At 32.3% G+C, this 20,310-nt stretch overlaps 1 protein-coding gene across 4 annotated transcripts; it reads left to right on the top strand.

Annotated features, from left to right (window-relative positions):
• The first annotated feature begins 2,600 nt into the window (after positions 1-2,600).
• On the top strand, positions 2,601-19,283 carry LOC108338060 (mitochondrial inner membrane protease ATP23). 4 transcript variants are annotated; one of them, XM_052880188.1, is made up of 8 exons: positions 2,604-2,975; positions 6,192-6,242; positions 8,611-8,670; positions 10,157-10,285; positions 10,358-10,479; positions 14,981-15,118; positions 15,206-15,289; positions 18,727-19,283. In XM_052880188.1, exons 4-8 carry the CDS (start codon positions 10,231-10,233, stop codon positions 18,859-18,861), a joined length of 534 nt encoding a protein of 177 aa, XP_052736148.1. In that variant the 5' UTR covers positions 2,604-2,975; positions 6,192-6,242; positions 8,611-8,670; positions 10,157-10,230; the 3' UTR covers positions 18,862-19,283. The 4 variants fall into 4 exon arrangements, with proteins under 4 accessions (XP_017430221.1, XP_052736148.1, XP_017430218.1 ...); XM_017574729.2 differs by lacking the exon at positions 8,611-8,670; XM_017574732.2 differs by lacking the exons at positions 6,192-6,242; positions 8,611-8,670; positions 18,727-19,283 and adding an exon at positions 15,681-16,081 and having other exon boundaries at positions 2,601-2,975.
• Positions 19,284-20,310: the final 1,027 nt, after the last annotated feature.

Below are 20,310 nucleotides of genomic sequence, written 5' to 3'. Positions count from 1 at the left end.
ATATCATACTTTTATTTCTTAAAATAATATATATTTATTAATAATGCAAATTATTTACATTATCGTGTGAACATTGTCTAGTATTACACTTTTTATCTATTTATTTGTTTTTTAAACTGATTTAAATATATTTTAAATCTATCATTTAAAATCTAATAAATTTTTATTTTAGTTCTTAATTAAAATATTGTCATATAATAATTTTATAACAAAAAAATTATATTTATCATTTTTATATTAAATTATTATATAAATATTATTATATTTGAACATTATCTTATATATTATTATGTAAAAAATAAACTGATATTATTTAATAAAAAAATTAACATGAATCATAAAACTTCGTATAATGTTTTAAATAACTATATCTTGTAACAAAATAAATTAAAAGGTTATATTTAATAGTTCGTTTCAAATATTTAAAAAATATACTTATAATAACAAAAATATACTTTTTAATATTATAAAATTTGTTTTATATTCGTTGAATTTATTTTTTATTATCTTGAATTTAATAATTAGATGTATTATTAGATAATTTTTTTCATTAACTAATTAGATCAATCTTATAATATACACATTATACGAATTTATTTAATTAGATGTGTAAATTGAAAATATTAGATGAATCTAATAATATATATTAGGCAAATCTTTCCATATTATGATTAAACTACTATAAACAAATATATTAGATGAGTCATTCCATATATTGATTAGATGAGTCTACACATTATATGAGCATGTCCATTCAATGATCAAATGGTATTGCAACACATATCAGACAACTATATTCATTATTTAATTAGACAAGTCTTTCAATATACATTTGACAAGTTTGTTTATACACTAATTAGACTAATTTAGTAATACACATTAAACGAGTGTGTTTATATAGTGATTATACAAGTCTAACAATGCATATAAGACATATTAAATAAATGGTTTAAACCATCGAATGATCCTCATATTTATTTAAGAATCTCAATTGGATCCTCTTATTTAAAAGTATCGGGTCCTAAAATTTGTAAAATAGTAATAATTACACCTTTGTCGTTAAGTGATAAGAAACGACGTCAAAACGTACTAATATGATGAATATTAAACATGCTAATATGGATGAATTTATCACATGAAAATAAAATTTAAATGATGTCCAATTCAGACACTTTTAAACAAAAGAACGTTTAAACCTATAAATAAATCGGTATACTAATTTGCATTTTTTGTTTTATATTTTTAGATAATTTATTTTAATTTTGCACATGTTTTATTCTTTGTATTTTTACAAAGTTTATTATTTATATTTTTTACATATATATTGACTTTCCAAATTTATAAATGATTTTTATAACAAAATTATAAACTTATTTATAACTAAATTATAAATTTAAAAATAGTTATTATTTCTTTTTCTCAACACCAAGATCTCTTTAAATAAATATACAAATGCACATAAACATAAACTTTTGCATAACATTCTTGATTTTTTTTTCTTACTCTTTCACTCTTTATTATTACCATTAGACCCATATGCATTTTATCTCCTCAACTAGACCATGTTACTATTGGCACAATTTTTTTTTATTTGAAAAAATATATTTTTATTCTAAGAAAATATAAAAGTGAATATTAAAAACTAAAGAATATGGAAATTTTGTTTATAAAAATTTTTTAATTAAAAAAATATAAAAATATAACAATTTGTAATTGAAATTTATAAAATTTATAAAATAGAAAAAGTATTAAAATTTATCAAAATGTTTTTTTTTAGAAAACAAATATAAAAATATAAGTGGGAGTTTTTCTATGTAGTTTTTTTTATTAATTTTAAGAAGTTTGAAAATTATAATTTTTTTTAAATAATTTGAATAACAAAAGAACATTTAAAAGTCCATTTTAGAAGTTGGTTATTTGACAACTAAATTTCGAGTGATTTTTTGGTAGAGAATGAAAACATTAAAAGTAAATTAACTTACTGAGAGACCAAATTTTGTCGTAGAAATAAAGTTATGCTATCCTTGTATGCTGAAAAAAAAAAATTCAAAAAATTGCAGAAAAAAAAAATTAAAGTAAAAACATCTTCACATTTATATAATTAAATATAAAATACTAAATCTTTAAAAATATTTTTTTACATTTACATATTTAAATACAATAAAAATAATCAAATTCATTTCAAATATATTTTTAAATTTTTATTTTTTCTAAATTAATATTTCTTAAATAAATTTCAATAATTTTTCTATTTTCAAAATTATATGAATTTCAATTGAAATTTCTATATTTTTCTGTATTTTAAAATGTTAATAAATTTTAATACTTTTTCTATTTTAAACTTTTTATAAATTTCAATTAAAAGATTTGATATTTTGTTATATTTTAACTTTCTATTTTTATATATTTTTTCTGAATAAAAGTTTTTTCTAAACAATTTTTTTTATATTTTTTCAAATAAAAATTTATATTTTTTCAAACAAAAAAATAATAATCAAATTGTAAAAAAGAAAAGTGAGACTGAAGAAATAAAATTCATGTAGTGATAGTAATAAAAGCCTGAAAATTTACTTAAAGAAATCTCCTTAGAAATAGTTTTCTCATACAATATGAACCCTAAAATCAATTTTGCCACGGTACACTTACTCCCTTTCTTATACAATCGGAAGCCCTAATATATGTTCTCATCCTTCTCCGTCTTTTTCCTCCCCTTTTCCTCCCCATTTCTTGGAATAAACCTAGTGGAATTTGTGATTACTGTCTCAAACCACAGGAAAACTCCCAAACCCGTGTTGCACTGGCGAGAGCCTTAATAGGTCTCAAAGTCAGTCGTTCGAAATCAAGTTCCTGCGTGAAACACAAATCTTCAACTGGAAATTTGAGAAGCTCAAACCGGCTGCCGAGGAGGTCGAGCACGTGGTGGCGCTAATGCTTCTCCCGTGAAGGTCAAAGACAGTGTTGTGATTGTCCTAAAGGTGAGATTTTTAAAATGGTACATTATAAAATTGCAAGACATTTGTTTATTTTGATGCATTTTTGTGTTTGGAATTGGTATTGGTTTGGGTTCTGAGGTTTTCAGTGATATGATTTGGTTTTCCAGTGGTAGTTGTAATTGCACCTTCATTCTGTGTTTATTGGTTTAGGTTCTTCCTGTATATATGTGATTATGTGAGTTTATAGGGTATAAAAATAGGGTTAAGGATACTGATGTAATGGATTTATTTAGAAATAAAACATTGAAGAATTATAGAATACATTGAAATATTTGGGAGAAGGGTTTTGGATGAAGATGAAGAGTGAAGGAGATCTAGAGATATGGAGTGAAATGGGGTCCATTGCTTGTATAAGTGATTTGTTTGGTGATTACTCTGTGATTTGTTTGGTGATTACTCTGTGATTTGTGTAATGAGTAATTGTAGTATTGTTGACATTACTAGTAAATAATGAAGACAACATCACACTAAAATAACTTCAACGAGAGCTTTGTTATCTTTTAATATATATTTTTTTTTATGTTTATTGAGTTTTTAAATAATTGAAGTTGCAATATGCTAGAGTTGCTATGCCTGATCAATTTGTTAGTCTTGGAGCCAAGCATCAGTAATTTGCATATAAATGTTACCAAGAGAATTTACTTTACTTTTGAGTGAAATGAAAAGAACAGTCTTTTGATAGCATGATAACATGATCTGTCTTAGTTGCCTACTTCGTGAAAGAGACACGGTGTAATCATTTTAATTATTGAGAAACTTTTTAGCATGATATGATATGAGCCATATTATGAAACTCTAATTTTTGGGTGCAGATTTATGATTTACTAAAAAAGAATGCAGATTTATGATTTACTAAAAAAGAATCACGTGGTTTGTCTTCTACGCAGCTTTAAGTATACATGCTTAAATGCCTTTTAGCATTAAAGTGATCATATTCTTTGTTATTTCTCTCTTAAAATGCTTGAAGGGTATGTTGTTAGCCTTTATGTCAACATACTCTGTTTTGTGGAAATAAAATTTGGAATGAAATGTTTCTTCTCCCTTTGTTTACCTTTGTATCAAACAATAGCCACCTGACCGTCTTACCTTGTGTCTAGGCTTAGCCCCAAGTTTCAATCCGGGGATTATTTTGCAAGTGGTTCTTACTTCAATCAAGGATTGCAGTTTAAATGGGAAAGCAAGTCACCCGCAACATTAATGTTATTGAATATATGATATCTTTCACTTTTTATAATATGAATATGTACCGACTTTTACTTAACATTTTATGTTCTGTGATTTTTTATTTTATAATTGAGATGGAGAGAAGTCAATTAGTTGCTAAAAATTTCTGTTTTGACCTTTTGTTATTATCTGGATTTTATTTATATACTACAACTAGGGTCATTTGGTTAAGTTTATGATATGAAGTTGGTCTTAATCAGTTTGACTGATCGTTAATTGATTCTGAGTGATTAATCATGTTCTGTACATCTTTGTAATTAAAAAAGAATTAAGGTAATTGTATATGTAGTTTCATGGTAGACTTATGTTGTGACTATTGGCTGATTCATAGAGCTTGGTCATGTTAAATAACCTTTTTTTTTTCTGTTATGGGTTCAAACATTGTAACAGTTTCAGCCATGATATCATTCCCTCCAAATCTGACCATCAAAATTTGTGCATATTCGTTTTTGATTTGAATAAAATGTTTATACTACAATTGGAATCTGTTTGGAAAATTGACTTAATTAGTAACTTTCTATTAGCTTAATTAGCAATTGTTTGCTAGGAAGTGGATCTGGAATTACATTTGAAATTGCATTTGAATTTCAAATTTCGATTGAGATTGGATCTCCAATTAAAATTCGATTTGGATTTGGAATTAAATGACATTTGCTGGTCTGCTCACTCACTGGAAATGGATTCCTTTTCAATTTGAATTGCAATTTTATTGGATTTGAAATTAAATTATATTTGCAAGACTGAACATTGAAATTGGATTTGAAACAGGATTCGTACTTCAATTTGTTGGAATTGGTTTTACTTATAATTCTATTTGCATTTGGAATTAAATTACATCAGTACTTATTCTTATTGGATTTGAATTACCTTTTCAATTTGGTGTAACTGCAGGAATTGATCATCTGTAATTTTCATTAGATTTGAATATATACACATTTGTTGGTCTTATTGAATTTAAATTTGTATTTCAGTTTGTTTTATCTGCTGAAATTGGTATAGTAGAAAATAAAGCTTGATTTCAAATTGCACCTTCATTGGAATAAATTGTATTGTATTAAAATTCAATTAGGTTTATGCTTAAAATTTTAGTGGTTAAAAATTTCATTACAGGCAGGTGTAAAGAAAAATATCATTCAGTCATGACTTTCGGTGAGCAATGAGCAACAGTGACAAAATCTGTATTTTATTTCTTTTTTCTTTTCTTACAATAAAAAGCGTGGCTGCTATTATTATTATTATTATGTTTTTAAATATCACATAGCACCAATTGGATCAACGCCTCCCCTAATATTAGTTTTTTAAATCCTGAGAGTTCCAGTGGTGCTCTTGCTGGATGCACACTAGGCTCGCTAGGCGAGAAGGTAGCATTGGGCGGGAGTCTATGGTACCTCTGGTTGAGTGACACTGGGCGGGAGTCTATGGTACTGGGCGATATAAGACAATTTTCTTTTCTTGTTTGGAATGGTTTAAGAGGACACTTGATATGTAAATGTATGTATGATTAAATATAATAAATGATTGTTTGAGGTGTATATAAGTATAGATGCATGAGTTTGGATTATGTGAGATTATTGAATATAGGTATGAATTGGTGAGGAGGTATGGAATTCTAAGGAGGATACACAGTGGAGCATCTTGTGTCCATCGATCATACAATAACGATATTTTTCCAGATCTTGGAAACTAAGCCAACGACCAGATTCCTTCTCCCTCATTTTTCCCTATGTCCAATTCGCTTCATGTTCCACTTTTTCCTAGTCCAAGCAAGACCAGGGTTTCCAACCATGCACGTCTATATCAATGCCGAATAGCATTTTCTTTCTCTTTCTAGGGTTCATCACAAGCATACAGCATGAATACTAATCTCTGCCTTCTTTGCCTTTACCAGGCATTTTTATTCTTTTCATCTCAATGGAACTTGTTAATTGATTAGTTGTGAGTTTCTAGTGATAGTTTGATTATCAATTGCTGCAGCTTTAACCAGAGGAAATGAGTTCCCAGATTGTGACCCGCATATTGGTCAAGGTTTGGTTATTAGTTTCCGTGTTGGTTGTAACTGTTGTTTTGAAACTGACTGCTAGCAATTGGTTACATTTCTTTTGGCATATCTATCTGTATTGAGCACCTTAAAATTGTTTTTGTGCTTGAGATTGTAATTAACAATGTATTTTAGCATAATCCGCTTTTAGCTGGCAACACACTTACTCTAAAACAGTACATGCCTCACTTCCTTTGATGTGATGACCATCTAGTTTTATAAGTTAGACATTGGTAGGGTCAATTTTAATTTGTCCTAAAGCATGGATGGTTTATAGTCTGGACACTTTGTAATTACGTGATGAGATCAATTATAAAAGGCACTGATGCAAGGTATTTTCTATGCCCTATAGTAAACTTGAAATTAAAAGTTTAAATGTTTGAGTTTTTGGGTGTTTTAAAGGACTGGAAATTGTATTTTATGATGTTGAGCAAAGTTGGAAAGGAGAGAGAAGTGGCAAAGGGGTGTGTGATGTAAAAATTAGAGTTTAGATTTTGTAATGTGGACAAATATAATATGGTTATACTCATAATTTGGTGTTGGGAAAGTTATAAGCGGACACTTGTTGCCTTGTTTTTGAGCTTTGCTTATGAACTTTTGTTGCGAGGTTAGAGGTAATGCATTAGTGGTATGTACTAGAGAGAGAAACAAAAGGGAAAGGGTGAATGATCCAAAACATTTTTGGTTGAACTTAACATTAAAATAACGATGGAAGCAAATTACACCTAAATGGGGTGCTGCTGAAATAGAGAATGAAAAGAGAGGGATTTCATAACTAAGGTGCCACACAACCTGGGGCTGGTATAACAGTAGAATATATGAAGCTACAATTGAACCAACTGGAACAAAAATGATACTGCCTGTATGGGTATAGAGGGTGAAATGTAGGAGAGGGGAGAGCTTAATCACTTAAGGTGAACATAACAAAAGCAGGGCAACAACTCCAGATGGGTTGTTCGCTGCCAATGGCTTTTCTGTTTTGTTCTTTAAGAAACCCTTTTGGAACCAAAGACTACTGCACCTCTATTTCATTTTTGTGAAGACATCCCCTAAATAAGATCTCTCAATATTTTCTAGTTGTCCCTTTGATTAAGTATATGTAATTAGCATCACTAGCTTTAGTTAATTACTATTAACTGATGGTGATATCTGGCTAGCAGTACATGACACCATTATCAATGAGATACATGTTGATTCGGCCTCACCCTGCCATAACCATTTTGTGCCACTTAATTGAAAAACAGATTGAGTAAAAATCGAAGTATAAACTGTAAAGTCATATAAGTACGTAGTAATAGAATGGACCACACACTGACTTGGACATCTTAATTTCTTTTTTCTCCATAACTATTGAAAAGAAAGAAAAAGAACTGGAAGAGAGAGAAATAACTTATTTCAACTCAATCTAGTATGCCTGACGTCTTTTTCTATATTTTAGTCTTATAGGAATGAAATATAGTTGTGAAAAACACTCTTAATTGCAAATATATACGATCTCTAGTAGAAATTTAATGGTTGTGATCAATCATTTACAAGTTTTTCCTTCTTGTAGCTTTGTTAGTATGATTATTGTTTTTTGATCATAGGTTGTACTATATAAAGCTAAATATTAATGTCTGTCACTAAAGGCAAATTTTGATAAATAACTTAATTAAGCACTTGTTCAATATGAGCTAGTCATAATATGCACTTGAATCTTAGTTTTATTTTTTATTATTGTAGAAATCAGTTTGAACTATTTTCACATAAGAAATAAGCTGTTTTTATTAGTTATCCTAGAAAGCTTATCAAATAAGTTGAAAACATCTGATGGATGTATCATAAGCTATTTTCATAAGTTTTTCCCAACACTAACAGATGTGAAGATGAGTGCAAATAGACATTGAATAAGCTCTTCCTAACTGATGTTAATTTGCTCATGGCTTAGGAATGTGAGTTCATGGTTCCAGCTTGAATATGTTTAAATGCTGAGAAATGTGATTATTTTAGTTGGGATCATGTACCAAACTAATGATGGTGGAAACCTTTTTGGAGCAAATCAAAATTTCTTCTTAAATAGGTTGCCAAACATAGTTTCTGTGTTGGAGGTGGACTCCACAGACTATAAATTGCCTCAGTTTAAAGTTTTCTCTGCATGACGTGCGTTGAAGTGTCACCTCTATTAAATTCTATTATGTTGACTTATTTAGTTTCTCAAAGTGGAAGATTGTGAATGGGGAAACCAAGTTGTTATATTTTGTGAATGTATAACTGCCGACTTATTATTATATACATGTTTAAATGTGTAAACTGCCAATGTCTCACATTAACTAGCTGTAAATTTTGGCATTCTGGTTTGACTTCTATTTTTGACAGCTCAATTTGTTGGCAAATTTAAATCTGTGGATATAATTGACCTATTGATATCAACATAAAGTAAGCCTTATTTCTTAAATGTTATCCGCATTTGATATGTTGTGATGTTCCTTTGTTGCCTTTTTTCAATTGTCTTGTCATTCTCTTTCAACCGCTTGTGTTTCTTCCTCTGTTGGTTGGTGCATGATTGGTGCATTTCTTAACTGACATTTTCAATCTTATTAAATTTGGCATGCTGGCAGATTTCATATATTTTATGATAGCATTATTAATCATAGGAAGCTTGCTATGACTTGTTATTGCTAGTTCAATTCCACATTATAAAACTTCTCTCTCGAGGCAAATTATAAGTTTTACTTAGTCGACATTGCTTTTATAAAACTTCTCTCTTTCAACCGCTTGTGTTTCTTCCTCTGTTGGTTGGTGCATGATTGGTGCATTTCTTAACTGACATTTTCAATCTTATTAAATTTGGCATGCTGGCAGATTTCATATATTTTATGATAGCATTATTAATCATAGGAAGCTTGCTATGACTTGTGATTGCTAGTTCAATTCCACATTATAAAACTTCTCTCTAGAGGCAAATTATAAGTTTTACTTAGTCGACACCATTGCTTTTATAAAACTTCTCTCTTTCAACCGCTTGTGTTTCTTCCTCTGTTGGTTGGTGCATGATTGGTGCATTTCTTAACTGACATTTTCAATCTTATTAAATTTGGCATGCTGGCAGATTTCATATATTTTATGATAGCATTATTAATCATAGGAAGCTTGCTATGACTTGTTATTGCTAGTTCAATTCCACATTATAAAACTTCTCTCTCGAGGCAAATTATAAGTTTTACTTAGTCGACATTGCTTTTATAAAACTTCTCTCTTTCAACCGCTTGTGTTTCTTCCTCTGTTGGTTGGTGCATGATTGGTGCATTTCTTAACTGACATTTTCAATCTTATTAAATTTGGCATGCTGGCAGATTTCATATATTTTATGATAGCATTATTAATCATAGGAAGCTTGCTATGACTTGTGATTGCTAGTTCAATTCCACATTATAAAACTTCTCTCTAGAGGCAAATTATAAGTTTTACTTAGTCGACACCATTGCTTTTATAAAACTTCTCTCTTTCAACCGCTTGTGTTTCTTCCTCTGTTGGTTGGTGCATGATTGGTGCATTTCTTAACTGACATTTTCAATCTTATTAAATTTGGCGTGCTGGCAGATTTCATATATTTTATGATAGCATTAAATCATAGGAAGCTTGCTATGACTGTGATTGCTAGTTCAATTCCACATTATAAAACTTTTCTCTAGAGGCAAATTATAAGTTTTACTTAGTCGACATTGCTTTCTCAAGACAATTTTTATCTCACGCTCTATTTTAGGACAAGTTAATTTGTTTGGTTAAGTGTCATCTGCTTATTCTTTTTAATATAGGTGGGAATCAAATCCTTTCTGTCTTCCCCTTTTTATGGTTTTGTATACATGCTAAATATTCACTTTTTTATAGTAAAATAATATTTATATAATTTCAATTTTTGAAGGAAAATTAGAGCTTGTCTTTGGAAGACTTAGCCTTGCATCCTCCGGGAACCAACTTTGTGCAACTGAAAAACTGATGGCGAAGAAATCTGAGGAAGAATGTCAAATCATGATTCAGAAGAGTTTTCGAAGTCTGTCACATTTCCTTCAACATTTTCTTTCTTACTTATCGGTATGTTTATCATGTCAATTTTCTTTGACAGCTCCAATGGTGAGGTTTTTGAGGGAACGTTTGGAGAAAGCTGGGTGTATAGTTGAAGACAATTTTTTCAAAGCTATTACTTGCAATCAAGAAGTGGCTGGTTCTTATGTTCGTGGTGAAGGGGTACCTATTTCCTTTCTCAGTTCTATTACTGCTTCGTTGTTTTGTTCATGGTAGTCAAAATCATGTGAGATATAAAGAGTGATCTTTCCTGGAAGTTGCCATTTTGGTGGATTGCTTTGAATCAACATTCAAAATTGCAACTCGTATACTCGCGATACAGTCTCTCCCAGTGGCGAGCGAGAAGAAGTTGGCATACCTCACGGTGGTGCTTCTCAGAGTATGTTACACATGCCATGGTAGCTCTTAGGTCAGATAAATTTTTAGGGTTTTTGATGGGTTGGCAAAACTAAAACCCATCTCTTTATTTTCAAATCCCATTGACAACTTTTTTGGGCAATTGATTCCTCCATCTCATCAAATTTATTCTCCCACCCCATCAAAACCTTCTGGAAAAAAATTCCGGAATTGTTTATTGTGTTTAGGAAAATAAATTCCGGAAATGATGTGTTGCAAGAAGTAATTGCCCCTTTTTGTTTTCTCAAAATCCAATTGCATTCTACAACAACCATGACTATCAAAACTTAAGCCCATCTTTGTCTTTTTTTTCTTCAAAACCCAATTGCATTTGTCTTCTGGTAAGTGAAAAACTAGCACGACGTATTTTTTTGGGTTCTTCTTCCTGCACCTTCCTGTTTTTCTGCTTGTACCCCCATAAAATCTTATATCCCTATTCTATCTTTCAATTAAATTATATTAAATCCCGAATTGCCTAATTTCCACCATTCTTCCTCTTTTTTCTTCCTTAAGCACAACACCACACCTCCCCCACTAGCTCCTCACCATTCTCCCTCACAATCCTCCTTCTCCTTCTTCCATCACCATTTTCCTTCATCATTCTCCTTCTCCCTCGTCATTATCCTTCTCCTTCTTCTATCACCATTCTTCTTCTCCTTCCAGTACCATTCGAGTTTGGCAAGCTCTCTATCACCATTGTCTTTCTCCTTCTTCCATCACCGCCCTGTATGCCTGCATCTCTCCTCTTTCACTTTTTTGTATTTTGGAATACTGTTTGGGAAGGTATTTCTAGGTCTAGAAATACGTTATGAACTCAAAAATACATTCCGGAATAAAAAAAACATTTTCAAAACAGATGTTTTGGAAATACATTTCGAAACATCCATTCTGTTTTTTTTTTGTATTCCAGATGAAATACCTTCTGAACTGTTATTCTGAAATATAAAATAAAAATTTCAGAACGAATGTTTTGGAATATATTTTCGGATCCCTAAAAAAACTTTTGGAACACATTTTTTTTTTGTACTTGGGATTGACTGTTTCGAAATATATTTTTGGATTCGGAAACACCTTTCAGAACCCTCAATCCGGAATGTATTATTTCATATTTTCTGGATTGAGTGTTCCAGTTGGTATTTTCTGGATTCGGAAATACCTTCCAGTATATCCAATCTGTAAATTATAAAAAATAATTTGTAAGGATTTTAATAAGGGGTATTGTTAGGATATAGGGTATTTGGATATAATGGGAAATGGGATTAGGATAGAAGGCAGAGGAATTGTATAAATATATTGATTGTATAGTTAGAAGGGACTTTTTGAGACTTTGATTGTTGACAGGCCTTAGACCTGTGAAGGGGATTATGCCCCTGTATCTTGACTATACAGACTATTCCTTTGTGAATAATACCAGATTCTTTCCATTCTTCTCTGTATCTTTGTTGTGAGAGGTTGAGAGGGAGTTCTTGATCAGGTTTCTTGTTTAGAAACCTATCAAAATGGTCCAACCTGCCGGATCTGATTGGGTGAGGGAAGAATCGCGAGTGATGGAGCGGAGAGTGGTGGCGGTAGAAGGTCAGTTGGAGGCTGTAGAAATTGCGATAGCGAAGACGAAGGCGGACACGATGGCTCTGAGACAGGAGTCCGCGGCGATGCGCCAAAACATTTAGGCGATTTTGAGAATGATGGAAGATCGTAATCACCACCCAAACGACCGGCACCAAGATGGAAGTCAATCATCGGTGAATGAGAACGAGGGTAGACACGACGGAGAGAGAGAAAGAGGTGGGGAAGGGAACCAAGAAGGACCGTCTAACTAGAGGAAAAGGGTGGAGTTACCCGTGTTTGAAGGAGGGGATCCATTGAATTGAATCAATCGGGCGGAAAAAAATTTCGAAGTGCAGAGAGTGGCCGAAGAAGAAAAATTGCAATTGGCCTTCATCAGCATGGAGGGATACGCGGGGGTATTGGTTTCGCTTTTGGAGGGAGAAAACCAAGAACAACTCTTGGGAAGGCTTGAAGAGAGTGATGGTGATTAGGTTCGGAGGGGGAACTCGAGGGTCGATTTATGAGAGGATGGCGGCCATTAAACAGGCAGGATCGGTGGACGATTACATTCGGGATTTTGAAGTTTTGGTGGGACAGACGACCAAGATTCCTGAAGAACAACTTCTGGGTTACTTCATGGCGGGTCTCCAAGAAGAGGTGTGCGATCACGTGAGACCGCATGATACACAAGATTTGATGACAGCCATGCAAATCGCGCGTAACGTGGAGAAGCTGTGTAACCTTTCGAAGATCGGAGGCGGACTAACGACCAAGAATCAGAGTTCGTGGGGGTGGACGACCGGGGTGGTAGCGCGAGTCGAACATAGTCGCGATGTGCAGGGCCGAGGAGGGGTAGCGGAGAGTGTAGGATCAATGGATAAGGAGGCGACCCAGGGAAGCGGAATAGCGAAACCCAGTTTCGATGGTAGGGGGAGAAATATCCGAAACTTACCTTACTCGGAGTTCGTGAAGAGAAGGGAGGAGGGAAGGTGTTTTAGGTGCGGAGGGCCGTTTAGTCCAGGCCATCAATGCCCAGAGAAGGGATTACGAATGTTGATATTGGCCGAAGAAGAAGAGGAGAATTTGCCACCACCCAAGCCTCCTGACTTGAATTGGAGGGCATAGCCAGTGTATTCCCTTCATATGGTGAACCCGACGTGAAACGAACACGCAACCTTCATATGGTAACCTGACGAGGAAGAGGAGCCATGAGATCAAGCTTCCCGATTCCAACCTTGAGGACAAGGTTGTTCTGCAGCGGGGTGTAATGTTAGGATATAGGGTATTTGGATATAATGGGAACTGGGATTAGGATAGAAGGCAGAGGAATTGTATAAATATATTGATTGTATAGTTAGAAGGGACTTTTTGAGACTTTGATTGTTGACAGGCCTCAGACCTGTGAAGGGGATTATGCCCCTGTATCTTGACTGTACAGACTATTCCTTTGTGAATAATACCAGATTCTTTCCATTCTTCTCTGTATCTTTGTTGTGAGAGGGAGTTCTTGATCAGGTTTCTTGTTCGGAAACCTATCAGGTATGATGGTGGACCATCTAAGCTTCACATAGGTCCTCTTACAAGAGCCATGTCAAAGAAGATTCAAGAAGAAGGATCACCCAACACATTACTCCTATGGAGAATCACTTATTAAAATCCTTCTTCTCTTTGCTAAATACATTTGTACTATTTTGTAGGACCTAAATAAAGGTTGGAGACCATGCATAATCAACATAGGAAGCTTGGCAAGCTAAAGGAAGCAAAGGAATCAAAAGGAGGAAAATGTGTTATTTCCGGAATTGGCAGCATAGCTTCCGGATTCAAAATACAAAGGGAGTTGCCTTCCGGACCAACTGCCGCCCCCAGCCAAGACCTTCAGACGCCCAACCATTGCGAATTAGAATTTTAAATTGGCACGTTTTGAATATGCACTTAAAGAAACGTGCGCTCCAAGCTTCTTAGCTTCTCCAACACACTTCATTTTTTATTTTTAGATGCATTGCAAGTCAGTAATGGAGGTCCTTCTTCACCTATAAATAGAAGGACCTCTCTTTTGTAAAATCATCTTTGAAGTATAAATGAAATGTTGTTGAGTTTACTCCAGACCTTTATACTCTTGGATAACTTGTTGTGTGACAATTCATCACACTCTCCTTTAGCTTCTTTCCCTGTTGGAAGGCCTTTTGAGCTTAGAGACCTCAAACACTCACCATACACTCACTGAACCATCCATCAAACACCTGGCATGCACCAATTCTTCATGTATCATTTCATTCCGTTGCCTCATTTTGCGACTTGGAGCTGTTCTAGCATGGAAATTACAAAGACCTTCCTACTATCAACCCCCTCCTAGGAGACACCACAATCATAGAGAACATCATATGAAACCCAAGCTTGACCTTCCTTCTTTTTATGGTAGTTTGGAAATTACAACATTTTTGGGGTGCAGGATGAAAGATGCCTATTTTTTTTTCTTTTCAAAGCTCATTTTTTCTTTCGAAGACCATTTATTTCTTTAAAAGCAGAGTGAGAAATGATGATTTTGGGTGTATGAATTTATATTCCTTAAAGTGTGATTATCTTCTAATTTATGCTTCATATTTTCCTTTCCAATCTAGGGTAAAATCTCAATTTTGACTATCATGGTTTTGTTGGTTGAATTAGTGTTGTGATCAATGCTTTTACTTTGGCTGAATGGTAATGTTTTCCATTCTCCCAGATAAAAGTGTGCAGTAATTATGTACGAATTCAAGATGATGTCAACCAGGTGGTAGTTCGTGAATTAATTCATGCATTTGATGATTGTCGTGCTGCTAACTTGGATTGGTCGGATTGTGCTCACCATGCTTGTACTGAGGTTCGTATCTTACATTCTTTCCCTACCAGGATTATGTTGGTTTGTCAACCCCCTTTAATTGATATTTTTTATGGCATTGTAAAACAGATACGAACTAATCATCTAAGTGGCGATTGTCATTATAAGCGAGAACTACTACGAGGTTTCTTGAAACTACGAGGGCATGAACAGGTAAACTTTCAATTTCCCTCATTCAATAAGGCAGCCCATTTATTTTAGTTGAATCTTTTCCTAGATTAATGTTAGCAAGTATCAGTTGAACTATATAAAAAAATAAAGAATTATTTTATTTGTAACAATCACAGCAATTACATTCCCATCATCTCTATTAGTAATAATAAAATTCTTTAAAAAACGAATTAAAAACATGTTGAAATGAATAAGAAGATTTTGAAGATGTTTTTTCCTAATATTGTTGAGATATTGAGAATATTTTTTATCCAAATAATTTGTTATTCACAACACTTTTCCTCAAATTAGTAAATGAATATCAACAGTTTCCAACTTACCTACAAGATCCTAGAATTTGTACTGACAAATCTGCTGTATGAAAATCTTGTAGGGACATGAGTTGTAGCCACTAGGTCCCTATCAAGATTATCTTTAATGAAGTGCCAGTCAATTTCAGTAGATGCAACCCACTTTGCTCCTTAGCAATTCAAATTGTCTAACTAGTGGCGAAGTCCTGAAATACACAATAAGAAGAGAAAGAATTTACTAAACAGTTCACATATTTTGTAGGTTTTTGTATAGAAACAAGGCTATTGGTCAATTGTGGGACATAAAATATCTTTTAATAGAATAGTTGATTCTAAAGTTACATTCCCATATTCGTTTATGCGTAGTATCTGATACTTATGAATGAAGTATCTAATCTATAAAATCAATTCTTTTATGACGACAATAATTTGTAATTTTTTATTTTTGCAATGTTTAATATATGTAATTTTAGTTTGGGTTCACACAATTTCAATCATATATATGTATATATATATATATATATATATATATATATATATATATATATATATATATATGTGTGTGTGTGTGCGCGCGCGCGCGCATCACGTATCATATTCTATTATTTTTAAGATAAGTGTATCATTGAATCATATGCACATGGTATCCAACACATCGTAATCCGTGCATCATAGAGTCATACCAATTACATTTTCATCATGCCTATTTGTAATAATCAAAATCTTTAAAACAAAGGACATAAAAATATGTTAAATGATATAGAAAAATTCTAAAGATATTTTTTCATCATTAATACTTTTTATCCTAATAATATGTTATTTAAAACATTTCATGGTTACTTTTCAAATTTACAATATCTAGTTATCAATTGGAGAAAGAGAAAGTATGAAGTTTAACTAAATTTGCCGTTCCATAGAAGCATTATTCTCATCTGAAGTTTAAAAATTGCTATGAGAGACATAGATTGGTAATATCAAGCATCTCAGTCTTTTGTCGTGTTCATGCATGTACACATGGAGGATTAGTAGGAAGCATACAATATGAAAAACTAGTTATTGCACTTGCATATTTTGAAACTAATCATCAAAGAAAAGGAACTTTGGAAATTTATTAAAATGAAGAATTTAGTTATAACCATTTTTTTTTAAATAAATTTTAATTGAAGGTTACATCTATTGTTACTGCCTTTAATGTCACCCCTTGGGAGCAATTAGTGCTTTATTAAAAATATAAGATAAGGAAAAGCAAATCTTCATGTTTGTCTGTTGTTTAAATAACTCAGGTAATCCGTTCATGACTACCCCTCCTTTTAGTTGAATCCCCTTGATCATATATATCTGCTGAAGTACCAATGTTGTAGTAGGGTTTTGTGTAGAGTTATAAAGAACTTGTTTAGATTGGATATATGATACTTGACTGATATGTATGTAAGATATTATTTAATATGGATTGGTAACTTGTTTAGTATGTACTACACATTGTCTTGTATGCTTGTCATCCCAAATCCATATTACCAAATACTTTGCAGTTTGTTCTTAGGAGCCATAGTTGCTAACAGGATTCATATGTTTTGTTCACAACATCAATGTTGAATTAGATCACAGAAAATATAAAATTTAAGGTAGAGGGAGTTAATCACTGGGGGGCCTGGTTTAACATTAAACTTGAGAAAGAACATATAGTTTCTAGTAGTAGCCTTAGGTACTTGAAAGATGGATTTTACTTCAATTTGGATCAAAGATAAGTTTGAAGATTCAGAGTTGTAAAATTATGAGATGGTGGTTTAAGTTGTTACTGTGCTTTATTATAGTTTAATTGTTCTTATATTGTCTAATGGCGTACATTAAGCATTGGTGAAGAAAAACTTATGGCTTTTTCTCTTTTCCATGCCACATAATGATGTGGTATTTCCAATTTTGTTGGATTCCAGCATGTTACTAAATCTCTAATTCCCATCCTCCTGAGTTTTCATTCATATGTAGAAAATCAAACGTCAGACGTTTTGTATTACATTCCTCAGTACAAACTGATGCATAATTTTCTGTTGTCCATATTATTGTGTAGTAAGTCAAATTCAGGATTAAAGTTGAATTGTGGATTGGTCTACTCTCTTTTTTTTGTTCTTTTTTAATGTTTTCATCTACTATGATTATGTGAATATTACATCAAATAATCACTTTGTTTATATGCTGCTTTATTCTATGGGTCTATTTGGACAATTTTTTTCGTAAGTACTTCTAGAAGAAACAAATAAGTGGAAAAATTAAAATGAACTTCTCCATAAGTCATAATAAGTTTATGCATAAGCATAAGCTGATTTGTGGAAGCATTCATATGGTTTTTTTAAATTTTTAATTTTTAACTTGGCCATAAGCTAGTTTTAACTTACCTACGAGCTCCTTTCATTTTTTTCTTATTTTTCTGTTATAGAAGTCATTAAGGAGTAGTTTGTTCAAAAGGACCCTATAACAAGCTTGCTATATCTCAACATTGGGTTCAAAACCATTGTGATTTTTGAGCTGTAAATAATTTTAAAATTAACATGAGGTACTGTTACTTTATTCTAGGTCGACATACTATATAATGCGCTTAAGTGTATTATAGTAATGTCGCTCCCAAATAATGACATTAACTTCGGCCGACACCCAACAAGTGGGATAATCCTTCATTTGGGCCAAGATGCCTTGTTATATGAATTGAACGACGAGCCTGATCCAGAACAAGGGTAATTCACACAATGACATATAGTTGAAGAGGGTTTCTTAGTTATTGGCTAATTAGAAATGGATTAGTGCCAACAGTCGCCTGAATTCTACTGCTTCTCCCTTTTACTTATTAGTACCCGCATCTCATTCTTTGGTTGGGGACAGGCTGTCCTCTTCGCAAGCATATTAAAAGACTTTAACATGATTGGCGTCTAAAGGGACGAAAAAGAGTTTATATGTTTATAAATCCATTTAACTTGTGTCAAGTACAACTTTCTATTCTCCTTCAAATTACATCTGTTGGTATTTTGTTGCTGCTGTCATGCAGTTCTCTCTTTTCTTTAGTATATTTAATTTGATATTTTAGACTATTTTGTTGGCTTTTATTTGTTCAATACTGAATCAATGTAATGGTACTTGAAGGAATGTGTGAGAAGAAAAGTTTTGAAATCTTTGTCTGCAAACCCTAATTGCTCTGGTTTTGCCGCCGAGGATTCCTTGGAAGCTGTATGGGATGTTTGTTACAACGATACACTACCCTTTGACAGAGCTCCTTAAAACTACGTGGTTGGTACCAACATATAGTATAGTCACCATTGGTGCTAAACTATCCTTGCGGAATATTTTTGGTGGCCCCTTGTTGAGCACTACAAAATGTTATTCAAATTGAATGCTTAACTTTTGTTAGAATTTCTCACAAACTTAGTCTGTGGCAACTCCACCTGGAAGATCAGACCGGCTTGATTTCCACATTTATTTTGCATGTTACATTCTTCATTTAAATTGTTTTAGCCACATTTAATTTTGCAGACATGTCAATGAAGTGGCAATGTTGCACGATTTATCATCTGTATATGGGTGAGTAATTCTTTCATGTTTTATGATTTTAGATAGAAGGTTTTTCGAAGTTGGCTGTATCCCGAGTTTTGTTCTTTAGACCATACAGATATAAATAAGATGGGGGACGCTATTTACATTGATGAGAACATCATTTATTTTTCAAAGCATAGTAATTGAATAAACGGAGAGAATTTTGTCAATAGTGAACAAGTGGAATCTGTTTTCCCTTTTATTTACAAGGATTGATGGTATCCTAACCAAATTCCAATGAAAATAGCTTGAGTAGGCGGGACAAAGATTATAAATTTAATTGATAATCTTTGTATAGTGTAGAAATTTAATTGCTAAACACTACAAAAAGTGCATAATAAGACAGATTATCGTGGCATATCACCAGTTATCAGGATTATATTGAAATGCTAGACAGAAGATGGAAACTGAAGTTCGAGATGAGAAAATATTGGAGAAAGAGTATTGGAGGCGCATATTGCGTATTACATTACCAAGCCACAATGATATGGGGAACTTGCAGTTGTCATTTACAGGAGCTTATTACGACCAGGCGGAATAAATAAAATAAATTGGAATAGTAGATTAAAGAAATAAGAATTAGCAAAAGTCAAGCCAAACTTCGAAAATAGTGACCTAAATATAAATAGGCTTTTTTTTAGTCTAACCCGTTTGGGACAATGCTCTTATTGGCCAAGGTTGACGATAACTTTTTGGCAAGTGAATCAAATTACTTCCAAGTAATAAGTGTAAGTTCAAAGTATTGTTTTTCCAAGTAACTTGTGTTTTGTTGCTTCATTGGAAGCATTTACCAAAATCAAATTAGAAATGATAATAATTGAAGTCACATTGATGATATTGAATTGAAATAACAAGAATTTAAAGATTACAATTTAAAGTTTAAAAGAAGTTTCATTGGAATTGGTTTCATGAATTATGTTAAAGTAAAATTCTAGACAATATATCATGTTTTCAAACATTTTCATTAATATATACTTGGTTTAATTTTCTTAAAGCAAGTTCTAAATATATATGTTAAACCATTAATTCCTCAATTAATTTAATATATAATTTGCATTAAAATCTAATGTTACAAAACAACCAGAAGAATTGAAACTATTATCATTCCTTTTGGTTGTTCTATCTTATGTTTGCATT

This window comes from Vigna angularis, chromosome 7 (assembly GCF_016808095.1).
Source record: "Vigna angularis cultivar LongXiaoDou No.4 chromosome 7, ASM1680809v1, whole genome shotgun sequence".
Taxonomy (NCBI): domain Eukaryota; kingdom Viridiplantae; phylum Streptophyta; class Magnoliopsida; order Fabales; family Fabaceae; genus Vigna; species Vigna angularis.
The sequence above is the reverse complement of the archived record's forward strand: the minus strand, read 5'-3'. Positions and strand labels throughout refer to the sequence as shown.

Coding starts and splice junctions, on each gene's coding strand:
- LOC108338060 (XM_017574728.2), top strand. CDS start 10,231: ATGGCGAAGAAATCTGAGGAAGAATGTCAAATCATGATTCAGAAGAGT. Junction 10,286..10,357: donor GATTCAGAAGAGTTTTCGAA/GTCTGTCACATT, acceptor TTTCTTTGACAG/CTCCAATGGTGAGGTTTTTG. Junction 15,119..15,205: donor CTCACCATGCTTGTACTGAG/GTTCGTATCTTA, acceptor ATTGTAAAACAG/ATACGAACTAATCATCTAAG.